Source organism: Capra hircus, chromosome 2, assembly GCF_001704415.2.
Source record: "Capra hircus breed San Clemente chromosome 2, ASM170441v1, whole genome shotgun sequence".
NCBI classification, from domain to species: domain Eukaryota; kingdom Metazoa; phylum Chordata; class Mammalia; order Artiodactyla; family Bovidae; genus Capra; species Capra hircus.
Window position 1 is genome coordinate 79697629 of NC_030809.1, and position 14380 is coordinate 79712008.

A 14380-nucleotide genomic window follows, 5' to 3' on the forward strand; every position below is an offset into this window, starting at 1 on the left:
AATATCTTCTGCTTCTGTTAGGTCCATACCATTTCTGTTCTTTATCGAGCCCATCTTTGCATGAAATGTTCCCTTGGTGTCTCTAATTTTCTTGAGATCTCTAGACTTTCCCATTCTGTTGTTTTCCTCTATTTCTTTGCCTTGATTGCTAAGGAAGGCTTTCTTATCTCTTCTTGCTCTTCTTTGGAACTCTGCATTCAGATGCTTATATCTTTCCTTTTCTCCTTTGCTTTTCACTTCTCTTCTTTTCACAGCTACTTGTAAGGTCTCCCCAGACAGCCATTTTGCCTTTTCACATATTTTTCCCCATGGGGATGGTCTTGATCCCTGTCTCCTGTACAATGTCGTATTGCATAGGAACCTGGAATGTCAGGTCCATGAATGAAGGCAAATTGGAAGTGGTCAAACGGGAGATGGCAAGAGTGAACGTCGACATTCTAGGAATCAGCGAATTAAAATGGACTGGAATGGGTGAATTTAACTCAGATGACCATTAAGTCTACTACTGCGGGCAGGAATTCCTTAGAAGAAATGGAGTAGCCATCATGGTCAACAAAAGAGTATGACATGCAGTACTTGGATGCAGTCTCAGAAATGAAAGAATGATCTCTGTTTGTTTCCAAGGTAAACCATTCAATATCACAGTAATCCAAGTCTATGCCCCAACCAGTAACGCTGAAGAAGCTGAACGGTTCTATGAAGACCTACAAGACCTTTTAGAACTAACATTAAAAAAAAGATGTCCTTTTCGTTATAGGGGACTGGAATGCAAAAGTAAGAAGTCAAGAAATACCTGGAGTAATAGGCAAATTTGGCCTTGGAATACGGAATGAAGCAGGACAAAGACTAATAGAGTTTTGCCAAGAAAATGCCCTGGTCATAGCACACACTGTCTTCCAAAAACACAAGAGAAGTCTCTACACATGGATATCACCAGATGGTCAACACCGAAATCAGACTGATTATATTCTTTGCAGCCAAAGATGGAGAAGCTCTATACAGTCAACAAAGACAAGACCAGCAGCTGACTGTGGCTCAGATCATGAACTCCTTATTGCCAAATTCAGACTTAAATTCAAGAAAGTAGGGAAAACTGCTAGATCATTCAGGTATGACCTAAAGCAAATCCCTTATGATTATACAGTGGAAGTGAGAAATAGATTTAAGGGCCTAGATTTGATAGATAGAGTGCCTGATGAACTATGGAATGAGGTTCGTGACATTATACAGGAGACAGGGATCAAGACCATCTCCATGGAAAAGTAATACAAAAAAGCAAAATGGCTGTCTGACTCAATAAAGCATCAGAAATGAACTATCCCACCAGGGTGTTAACAGAATTAGCAAAAATACATTGCATTTCTATATGTATTGAAGACAGAAGAAATGAAAAGTTGCCCTTTTAGCTCCTTGTAAAATAAGGATTGACAAATGCCATGCTAAAATATGATGAAGTTTCTTTTAATTAAATTAGCAGCTGTCCGCAATATCATTTTAGAGTGGGTTTAGGACAAATGGTAACCCTTCTTCAAACTATCTTCTTTTTTCTGTATGTATGTAAGTATTATCATACAGGTCTAGAACTTAAAGCAGTAATTGTGGCTAGGATAATTCTATATAAATTTATAACAGAAAATATTTAAATAATTTTTTGTTTATATGGAAAAAATGAGCTGGATTCATGCTATGTTCATAGAGCAGATGCTTTCATGTCAAATAACTTTGCATTCAAATTTCCTGTCTACCATTTGTTAGCTCTGCAATTTGAGGCAAGTTACTCCTGGCTCTCATTTTTCTCATTCACAAAATAGGGATAATAAAGACTTTAAATGAAGTAATCACTGCAAAGCTCTGAACACATTTCTTGGGCCATACGGTGGACATCACATAAATAATAGGCATTATGATGATGATGATTAATAATTATCAGTTTGAATAACATAATGTTCCAAAACAGTTAAATCACATCGAAGTGAGGAAGAAGAATAAAATTTAAAAAAAAATTCACTTAGTAAATTATTCAGATAGGTAATATAAGTCACTATTTCATGTTCATTTGGTAAACAAAAATACAAAAGACAACAGAGTAAAACAGCCAGTAATGTAAACTAGTCTGCAAAACTGATAACTGTTATAGACAAACTGGTGATGGATGTAGTTTGAGGCCATGTGAGTTGATTAGGAAGACCAATTTCACAAAAGTGATGAATGGTGGTTTTATGATATTAGAAAATGAATAAGCCACGGTGGTTGCATGTCCTGAAGACACAGGAGACAATATTAAACAACAACAACTCTTAAAGACACTATATTGCTTATGATTATCCATGCAGCTCATGAATTTTTTTTTTTCAATATAATGAAACTTGAAAGAACCTAAAGGCTTTTCATTATGTTAATTTCTCCCAGAGGAGTGAAAGAGTAAGGTAGAATCTAGATGATACATTTAAGACAATTTTTTCTTAGAAGCTTAGAAGTTCTTTCTTTAGCTTAGACAAACTTTGTCTTTTCTACTTAATTACTATATGAAATGTTCTTTTGCCTCCCCCAAAATGAAAAGTTTGCTGGATTTACCTAAAGTGATTAGCTTTAATTAATGTTTACTAGATGTTGATAAAAATGAGTTACACATAACAATAACTTTCATTTTCTGTTTCACATTGTCAGGATAGAATAAAATGCTTTAAACAAAATGAATACATATTTCTTTATTTCTGCAATGTTAATAAGTTATAATATATTATAAATAAAATAACTGACTTTAAGTGAAAATATTAATGTTTTAGAAACATGCCATCTTATGTGATTACTGTCACCTACTGAAACAAGAAAATGCTTTTATTATTGTTTTTCTCCCTCCTCCTCGCCACCATGTTTAAGAATGAACAATAATCATTGGATAAAAGGACAATTATATGACATTTAAGGAGGAAAGTGAAGTTTAGAACAATAAGATGGAGAAGGCAATGGCAACCCATTCCCGTACTCTTGCCTGGAAAATCCCATGGACAGAGGAGCCTGGTGGGCTGCAGTCCATGGGGTCACTGGGAGTCGGAGACGACTGAGCGATTAACTGTCATTCTTCACTTTCATGCTTTGGAGAAGGAAATGGCAACCCATTTCAGTGTTCTTCCTGGAGCATCCCAGGGACGGGGGAACCTGGTGGGCTGCCGTCTATGGGGTCGCACAGAGTTGGACACGACTTCCATTCTGAAGTAGATCAACCCTGGGATTTCCTTGGAAGGAATGATGCTAAAGCTGAAATTTCAGTACTTTGGCCACCTCATGCGAAGAGTTGACTCATTGGAAAAGACTCTGATGCTGGGAGAGATTGGGGGCAGGAGGAGAAGGGGACGACAGAGGATGAGATGGCTGGATGGCATCACCAACTTGAAGGACATGAATGTGAGTGAACTCCGAGAGTTGGTGATGGACAGGGAGGCCTGGTGTGCTGTGATTCATGGGGTCGCAAAGAGTCGGACAGGACTGAGTGACTGAAATGAACTGAACTGAACTGAACTGAACTGAAGCGACTTAGCAGAGGCAGCAGCAGAACAATAAGAAAATAGTTTCATTGTTTCTATTCATTAAATGCTAACAGCATGTGCATATGCTAACATAAGATGATAGTTCTATCTTATCTTTTAGATCCACCTTTTAGAAAGTTTTGACTGATGCTAAAACAATACTTACCCTTCTGTGTTAACCCTCCATGCTTTTTAGAAAATGGCTAACCTGAGGTTACTGACTCTCAGAACACAGGGATAAAACTTTTAGGGACTCTTTTTTGTTTTTTTTTTCCAGATTTTATTTTATTTTACTTTACAATACTGTATTGCTTTTGCCATACATCAACATGAATCCGCCACGGGTATATACACTAGTTGTATCAGAATTGTGTTCAGATTAGCCTCACTCTGGCCATCTCAGATGATGAGATAAATACAATAAGTAAGATCCACAAAACACTCACCACAGTTAGCCTCATCTGATGCATCTGCACAGTCCGGATCCTCATCACAAACCCACAGCTTGGAAATGCAATGTTTGGTAGTTTTACATTGGAAGTAGTCTGGAGAACAGCTGTTTTCAGCTTCAAAGGAAAGCATCTATTAAAATGCAGCTTTGGACAAGAATAGATGTTTTAATTTAAAAAAGATTAAATAAATTTTATGTTAATCAATTGAAAATGTATCTTCTCTTAATTAATAAGGCCCTGAAGGTGATAAGTTTTAACTTTTAATTATCTGCAATGTATTCCTATTATCTATTTCAGTAGAAATAAATAAAACATATTTCTTCAATGATGTATTTGATAAAAATAAGAGTTTTCAAAATCACCCTACCCTTGATTAAATATTTTGAAACTAACTTAAAAGAATTCAGGTTTTTTCAAAATATATTTTTTCAGATAAATTTAAGAATTTACACAGAGACATTTTTATAAACAGGAAAAGACATAAATCAGAAGATATTAGTGAATGAGAGAATAAAAAGCATAGAATTTATTAAAACCTCTAGTTGTGCCGAGGTTTTGAGAGACAAGGCGAACATCTGACTGAAACTATAAACTGCTTCACAAATCTTCGTCAGCTTAATAGATCAGCTTCTAGAATGGCTAACCATAAAGAACTGGCACTGACTTTATTCTGAATGCACCATCTTAATCAAATTGCTGGATGACTGAACATTATTTACTGATAAAAGTTTTAGAGGAATAAAATAAAACTTCAGCAAGACAGAAATGTTGACAGCAGTTCTGCTGAGAGCTTGAACTTGACAGGTGCCCTATGGTTCAGATCCTGTGTGTGTGTATGTGCCTGCCTGCCTAGGGGCACATATGCATATGATGTAAACTCTTCTGCCTTCCATTTTATAATTATTTATTTCTCATGAGATATTGAAATAAGAGGTGAACAGAAGTAAAAATATTTTATAATTGTTTTCTGAAGTACCTTGTTAAGATATTCTAGGAGGAGCATTATTTAGTTTTTAATGAATAATTTTATTCAGTTATTTTGCCCATATTTTTGTTTTTTCATACACTCAATATGTCATTACTAGGAAAAAAGCAATCTCTAATAAGTGTTGATTTCAAGTAACTAGTTAAATCAACAGAAGAAAATTACATGTAGCTATGTAATATAGTAAAAAATCATTTTTAAAAAAGCACTATAATCACTGATAATTTGTTTTTGCTGATTCTCTTAAGGATGATGTGGATGAATGCATGTTCCTTTGTGTTTGTCATAATTTCTAGGTAGCTTTTTAGTAAAGATCCACCCATTTAAATTTTGTATTTGGTTTTATATAGCATTTCTTAAATAATCCATCCCTATAGATATCTATGTGGAATTATTTTCTCATCATTGCAGTTATATTTTCTACACAGTATATATTCATGATGAACAATAATAATTTTTGGAGCAATTTCAGTTGAGAGACATAAGACAGAGCAATTAGAGGTGACTTACGACAGTCCCTTTCATCTTCCTCATCCCCACAGTCATCTTGCCCATTACATCTGAGGTTTACTGGGATGCATTTCTGGTTCTTGGTACACTTGAACTGACCTGAGAGGCAGACATGTGTGTCTAAAAGATAAAAAAAAAACGAAAAATGTGCGTTAAAGTCTGTATCTGAATTTAAACCGGTGCAAACATAATTAATTAAGATTTCAATTTATGTTCAATAGGTAAGAATATAATCACCTACCACAGTTGAGTTCATCAGAATTGTCCCCACAGTCATTCTCTCCATCACAGATGAAAGCAGGCAGAGCACAGAGCCCAGTTCCACACTGAAATCTGCCAGGCTGACATTTAAATTCGGCTACAAGAGGAAACAGACAGGTATCATGGAATGACAACCTTAGCTCATGAGTCTTATAACAGAGCTTTTCTGGCATTCAACAGAAAATCTAGATAGATAGACAGATAGATCAATCCATAATATACATACATATATATATTATATTACTATATTATACATATCCTAGAGCAGAATATGACTGTCCACAGCCAAATAGTTTTCAGATTCAGAAGTGCAGTTAAGCTTTGATCAACTCAGGTGGCCTCCAGATTGCATTTTATAAACTAACAATAAGAACAAAGATATTAACAACATATAAATATAGATATGTTATTGAAAAACATTTAAATATCTCTTCATTTCAAAGACATGGTATTAGGAGGTTAAATGGCAGAACACAATTTACTGTAAATTTTTTAAAAGTTATTTCAATATCCCTTAAAAAATTACTTCTCTTTGATTACTTTCCTGCCTATAATGTGTTAATAGAGGAACATCTGTCCTCAGTACATATTGCCCAGCATTATTTAAAGCAAATGCTTTCTATAGCTACATATTTTAAATAAGAATGGTTGATATTTATTCCTATAATCCAACTAATATTTACTTATTATAAGTATATTATATTTATAACTATAAGATATCTTATAATTAGTAAAGGACAATATCTTATAACTAGTAAAGATTTTTATATATAATACATATGTTTTTATAATAAATATCTTTTAAAGGATAAAGCAGTTTTTGCTATATTCTTTGGTTTTATATCAGCAATAATAACAACAAAGTAGGAACTACTGAATAGCTAGTTTGTGTGAGGCATTGGGCTAGGATCTTTCTCACATACAGTTACTAATTGAATTTCATCATAAGCTTGTCACCTTGGCATTACCTTGGTAGCTCAGACAGTAAGGAATCTGCCTGCAATGCTGGAGATCCAGGTTTGATCCCTGGTTTGGGAAGATCCCCAGGAGAAGCAGATGGCTACCCACTCCAGTATTCTTGCCTGGGAAATCCCATGGACAGAGAACCCTGGCAGGCTACAGTCCGTGGGTTGAAAAGAGTCGGACATGGCTGAGTGACTAACACTTTCTCATCCTGGCATCACCATGCTCATTTTATAAATGAGGGAAGTAAGTCTCATGATACTAATAATTCACCCAAGAATATACAAGTTTCAAGTGCCAGAGGTGAAGTTTAAATCCATATCTGACTCTGAAGTCTTCTCACAGACTATGTTGCTTACAATAAACACTTATCTTTTGACTGATGATCTTTATGTATGTTAATAATCACTGACTTTGAGATTAATAATATGCTGTTTATTAGTTCAAATCAATCAAACATTAATAACTTATATTTAGAACTTTCTTTGGAAAATAAATTAGGCCACTATAATTAAAATATTAATTTTTTCTTAGCATTAAAAAAATCTCTTAATATATGCATGGCTTCCATAGAAGCAAGTTCTTAAAGTGTGGGAAGTCATTTACCTTCAGTTTACAATATTTATTAATTAATCACACTAATGTTTAAACTGGGTGATGCTTAATTTTCTCTAAACGTGCATTTCCTCTATTTCCTGTTGCTTCATATATGAATTCCTTTAATATTTCTTTGCCCATAATTGCTGCTGTATTTTTCTTTATTTTATAACTTTTTGGTGTATGATAGCAATTTTTAGACCAATTTCAGTTCAGAGCCATAAGTGACAGAACATTTTGAAGTAATTTATGACAGTCCCTTCCATCTTCTTCATTCCCATAATTATCTTGCCCATTATAAATGAGGTTGTCCAAAACCTTTCCATAAGTTGGGTTTAACTGTTAAAGGAGTTTCACTGCCTGTTAAATAACTGAGAAGCCTATGTGACCTTTAAATTGTTCTCTAGAATGATCCTTGAGATTTTGGAGTACTATAGGGTGTATAACCACAAACTTATGATGCCAGAGAATTCTTGATGCCTCACTTTAACTTCATTTACATAAATACTATTATTGAAATTTGAAAGTATGTGAACCTGTAATCAAGCTTCTCTGCTTTTTCAGGTGAAATTATCAGTATTGTCAGTGGTTCTTAATACCTGCAAATTTTAATAATGTAGCTACTCAGAATTGAATCCTATTAATAAGCATGCCACAGACTCATGTATATCATTTTCCATCCCACTATGGCTCTCAAAATAAAGTGTCATGCCTACAGATGTTCTGTGCTGTTAACCTGTCAAGTCTAAGTAATAGATCATTTAATAAAGGATCACAGAGATAATATCACCAATAAAAACATGTAGTATTGGTATTTAACCAGGATAAGGATCATACAAAGACTCTTAGATACCAGATGTCTCTTCACTTCCTCTTGAAAGACATTAAAGTTATATTTGTTCACCAAATATTCTGAAAGTGGATAAATATAAATAGTTTGTTATACTAAATATGTAGTTTATTTTTCATATCAGTATGGCTACAACATGAGATCTCAGTCAAGATTAAAATAAGAGTTCAGGATTTGTAAATATTTCAGAAGGGGTGCTATTGACTTAATCTGCAGGTCATTATGGGATAATTCTTTAAAAAGCACTTCAGTAAAACTGGCTTGGAAAGGTCACCTTAATATGAGAACTAAACTAATAATTGTGTATTTCTGAAAATTGCAAAAGAAATTGTATTTATTTTATTCTGTCACAGGAGAGTTTACTTTATTGTGAGAAAATTAATACATTTCAATATGTAAATCTCAATCTCAGTATCAACCATAATTTCTTATTCTTTGATTCTTGATTCTTTTTAATTCAATAACTTAAAAAAGTGATTCATACATAATTGTATACCTATGCCTTATTGATACTTCTCTTCATATGTTGTCCATCTCAGTGAAAACAAAAGCTTTATTTAAAAAAAATCAAAGGGTAATTAACTTTTCAGAAAAAGAAAAATAATAATAGAAAAACAATGACTTTTTTCCCTCTCATTAAATATATTATTTAATGCTTATTTTCTTCTCACTGAAAATATTATTATTGCTTGCAAACATATAAATGAAATATGTGACAAAATCTTCAAATGTTTGATATACTTGGTAGTGACCAGAGAGATGGAATATAGTTCATTTAAGTAACCATTTAGAGGTCTGAACTTCAAAACAGTTTTGTAATTATTTGGTGGTGAGTTTTATATCAGAAAATATCTAGCTTTCACTAAGACAATGCATTATCTTTCTTTAGTGTAGGGATGTTGATCTTGAATTCAACTGTCAAGACCAAATCATGACAACAATCCACTGCAATGTTGAGGGAATTATCATGATTGACTTCAAGCATCTTCAACTTGACAGGACAGTATTGGCGGGACCTGTGGAGTGAACTATAAAAGGCTATCAGGAAAAGTCTCCTGATTGTCTATTAAAAGGTTTTATTTTAAAAATAAAATAAAAGTTTTTAAAAGACTTTATTAAAAAGTCTTTTAATAAAAAGTCTATTAAGAGATTTTATTAAAAAGTCTCTTGATTGTCTATCTTAGGTTACCAAGGGAAAGGGAAGTCGCTCAGTCGTGTCCGACTCTTCGCGACCCCATGAACTGCAGCCCACCAGGGTCCTCCATCCATGGGATTTTCCAGGTAAGAGTACTGGAGTGGGGTGCCATCGCCTTCTCCAATGAATGAGTCTATCTATTTGTAAAAATATGACTGATGAAAACAGTGCAATCACTAGGTTATCACACTGTGCGAGTTCTGTAGTCAAGAGGGAGCAACTCAAAGGACATCACAAAATCTATAAACCAGCTGGAAGGAGCCATCCAGACTTTGCCCTGCTGAACTCTTTCTGGGTGATGATTAGACAAGTCCTCATAGATGATATACTGTGTGCAGGAGCGCTGATCAGAATCAGTTTTGGCATGGTACGCGACTATATTGATGGTTTGAGTCACATCACTGTCTGGCTTAGGCTTTCTAATAAGGATCTAGCTCCCACTGGCAGCAACAAACTTAATAAGGTTGTCCTTTAGATGGTTACCAAAGATAGATAAAAATAAATAAATAAAAAAACACCTAACCAAGCCAGGAGCTTCCCTGGTGGTTCAGAGAGTAAAGCAACTGCTTGCAATGTGGGAGACTTGGGTTCGATCCCTGGGTCAGGAAGATCCACTGGAGAAGGAAATGGCAACCCACTCCAGTACTCTTGCCTGGAAAATCCCATGGACAGAGAAGCCTGGTAAGTTACAGTCCATGGGGTTGCAAAGAGTCGGACAAGACTGAACTACTTCACTTCACTTAACCAAGCCAATGATCGTCAAATGTCAAGATACAATTGGTAGTCATGTTAAGGCAACTATTGAGAGCACTATAAATTGCTTAAGAGCCAACTAATGACTTATATTGGAAAAATCTGACTTTTACAGACTTTTCAGCATTTTTAATACTGACAGGAAAGTTGAAGGGCTGTGGCCTTTAAAGGCAAGATTTCAGTCATTGAGTGGCATTCTGAAAACCTGCCCATTTTTGTTTCTAACTTAATGATGTATCAAGTCAAAATCATGATGATTTTTCCTTTGTTGATTATTACATGAAGACTTTCGTTATTCTACAAGTTAAAAAAAAGCAAGAAAGTGAAAACTAACACAAATTGCTGATGATGTCACTGTAAATGTAATAGTGATCAGAGACATACACAAGATAATGCCAGAAATTTTGCTGTATTTTTAACTGGGGCCATATAAAACCTTTCTATTCTAAGTTTGCAAAACTATCAGAAGCCAAAATTTATGATCTTGCTTCTGTTTACCAGGTGGGGGAGTTTAAGGAGCTCTAAATTCTAAATCCCTACATCTGCCAGTGTACTCACGGCAGTCGTCTGGTTCATCAGATCCATCACCACAGTCATCCACAGTGTCACATTTCCACCAGAATGGAATACATTTATCAGTTTTGCAGCGAAACTTTGAGAAAAAGAAAAAAAAATAAAGATTATAGAACTCAACTCATATATAATGGATATTTTAAAAACTCACCAGGACACAGCAGCCTAGCCTACCTTCCTGCTGCAAACATGCACTGTAGTAGTCTTAGAGCATTCCACCATAGGGAATAAATGCACAGCAAGAGCAAAAAGACCAGTGAGGAAAACACACTATTCAAGAAAACCTCCTGAGATTTCCTGAGCACAGACATGTTCATGAGTTTACATATTGTCTATGGATGCTTTTCACCACTACAACAGTTTAGTAGCTCCTACAGTGACCATGTGATTCACAGAGCCTAAATAGCTATTTGCTCACCCTCTACAGAAAGTTTACTGAACACTCAATATGGCTAAAAATCATCAGAGATATCAGGAAGAGGTATTGAGTTGAATTCATTTTGTTAAGTTGAATTAATTTAACTAATTTAAATTTAGCAAATTTAATTAATTTGAAACATTGTTCCTACTAACTTCTCACTGGCCAACTATACACAGTGACCAAGAAAACTCAGCCAATTTATTCCTTAGTGATCTCAGACCACAACCTTGTCCTTTTGTCAGCAACATCCAGTTACAGTATATACACATAAGATGGAAGAAACTAAAGAAAATCACATGTTCCATATAGAAAGTACATGCATCATAAATAATTGCCATGAAAAAAGTCAATACACTTAGTAGATTTATTCTAGCACTTCAACTTTTTCCTTCTGAAATTGAAAATATTAAGATATTTTCTAAAATTTATTCCTTCTCAAAAAGAAAACAAATTCTATTGTAATTCCCATGTGAGTAACTAAAAGGTGGCATTTATCTCAGCATGTTGCATGCCAGACAGATTTGTAACACAGAAATATATAACCTAGGTTTAATTTTCACTAATGAAAATGGATTAGCAAGCTAAAGTTTGCTCATTTTAAATACTGTTACTGTCTTTAAGTAAGGCAGAATTTGATGCAAGCCTTTACTGAAACTGTCTGGATATTCTGGAGCTGATTCATGGATATTCACTGCATATCCATGAAGCCTGTATACATATATAGATAAAGAATCTGCTTGCAATGCAAGAGACCCGGGTTCAATCCCTAGATTGGGAAGATCCCTTGGAAAGGGGAATAGCAACCCATTCCTGTATTCTTGCCTGGAGAATCCTGTGGACAGAGGAGCCTGATGGGCTATAGTCCATGGGATCACAAAGAGTTAGGCACAACTGAGTGATTACCACACACATACATATATTACTAGTATATATTAACAAAAGAGTAAGTTTCCACCACCACCCCCACCAGTGGCAATATAAGAGGGAACAGAGCACTGAATCCAAGGGAAAATCTCCCAGTTCAATTGAGTTTCCCATATTTACTTAGCCTGTGGTCGTGTTTCTTGTGGTTTTCATAAATTTCAGAGGAAGAATGTTACTATTATACATCGTGACTGCTGGAAACATAAGGCTAACTCCAAAACCAATTGCCGTGAACAGTAAACATTTCCAGTCATTGCAATATATCAAAGTACATTAGTAAGATGATTTCAAGTCTCCTGAAGTATATTCCAAGCGCCTCTAATAAAGATTTAAAAAATACTTAAATGCATCTTTTTAATTTTACTAAATATTTCTGGTTTAAATAAACATCCACTGTTGGAATGATATACAACATGATGATTGTGCTCACCATTTCATTTTTAATAAGAACATAAAAAGGTTTTGAGTTAAGGGAAGGCCAGGCTAAAATATATTTATTATTATTACTTATGCTAAACTACATAATTTTATTCATTAGTCTCGGAGGAAGATTTCTTCTATTTTGTGTCTGGGTGTTTTTTTTCATATTTAAATATAGTTACTTTATAAAGATAAATGATAAATATAAATACAAAACATTCTTCATGGCAAATGCTCTCCAAGACTAATATCATCATAAAATAAATTACAGAATGCCAATTATGCACAAGAAGAAGCTATAAAAAATCTAAATGTTCCTACTAAAATGGATACATGGATAAAATGTAATTACTGCATGTAGTGAAATTTACTCAAAATAGGAACTGTCTCTACTAAAAATAAGTAAATTTTTTAAATGTATTAAAAATGTTCTAATGAAAAAGATTTAAATATAATATTTAAAGTGATTCATATTTCATACTTCATTCATAAAGTGATTCATACATCAAAATACACCTAATTTTGATTTTTAACCAGATTTTCATATGTTTAATTTTCAATCCTAACAGAATTCTTACTGGTGTGATTTGCCTATTTTATTTTTTTTAAATCAATGATATTTGTGCATGTATAATTGGCTGCAGCCACTCAATGATGACAAATCAAAATCCCTTAGTAAGATACATATAAAATGCAATATTTTTATCAAAATGCTTAAAGATATGATTCTGAAGTACACCAGTTATCTGCTTCATTTGAAAATCTACCTCACTAAATATGGTATTCTTATTAATTGATTTGTGTGCAAAAAGTATACAGTATATCTTTTTTTTCTCCCTTTATATCAGAAAAGAATCGGTGATAAAATGACTGTATAAACCACAAGACTTATAGGGACAGCCACTCCCATTGACAGTGTAGCTGAAATGCTACTCTTCATTAACTTTTTTCTTAAAAATGAGACAAAGTGATAACTTTTATTCAGGAAGTATTGAAAACAAAGATATCTGATCCATGATGTTCTGTTGTCACTGTTCTTCCTTGCTATTGTTGGTTTTTTTAAATTCACCCAAAACACTATTGGGAGTATTTGAAAAATTATAAATATTTCAGTCATATAATCACTGATGCCAATTGAGAAGTAATTTAGTTACATGAATAATACTTTTCTAGGTTCATTTATGTTTTCATTGACCTGACTAATCAGACTTTTTGCCATTGAGTATATATAATTCTAGGATTTTACTATCTTAGTAATTTGAACATCACCAACTCAATGGACACGAGTTTGAGCAAGCTCCTGTGATGGATAGGGAAGCCTGGGGTGCTGTAGTCCATGGAGTCACAAAGAGTCGGACACGGTTGAGTGATTGAACTGAAATGAATTTGAAACATCTTACTCCTTTTCTGACTACAGCAAAGCTCAGGTTTTACTACATATGTTTTGCTGTTGAAGATTTTCACCTGTGTGTCAAGCACCCTTTGGCTTTATTGTCAGCTGGGTAAGGAGGCTCACCACATTGTAAGTGGCTTAGGCAGGCGTCATTCCTCCTAAGTCACCTACAACCTCAGTGTTGGGCCTCAACAGAGGGACTCTGATCAGCTCCAAATCAAGAGAATAGAGGTTATTTCAGAAGAATCCAGAGGTTAAACTGAAAATGTGTCTAAATTAAGCAAAATTAATAGAACTTATATTTAATTTTTTTTCTTTAAAGATGTGACTTCTCTCTTACATTTTACCTCTAGGTTGCTTATTTTATCTCTCATAGTGACAAATTTTTAGTTCTATAAAAATAATGAACTTTGCTTATATAAGATTATAATTAAAATGACACATTTTTTTGCAAATAAAACAGAGACTGTGACATATGATTTCAACTAGACATCAGATCTTCCTAATGGCAGCTTACACTAACTGCACACATACTCAAGTATATTCTAGTTGTACT

General features: G+C 34.1%; 1 protein-coding gene across 1 annotated transcript in view; it reads right to left on the bottom strand.

Moving 5' to 3' along the window:
- The window catches only part of LRP1B (LDL receptor related protein 1B), a 2198408-nt gene that overhangs the window by 252256 nt on the left and 1931772 nt on the right, over positions 1–14380 (bottom strand). The window contains 4 exon segments of the mRNA XM_018062463.1: positions 3974–4093; positions 5475–5594; positions 5716–5832; positions 10652–10745. Coding sequence (XP_017917952.1) covers positions 3974–4093; positions 5475–5594; positions 5716–5832; positions 10652–10745 — 451 coding nt within the window.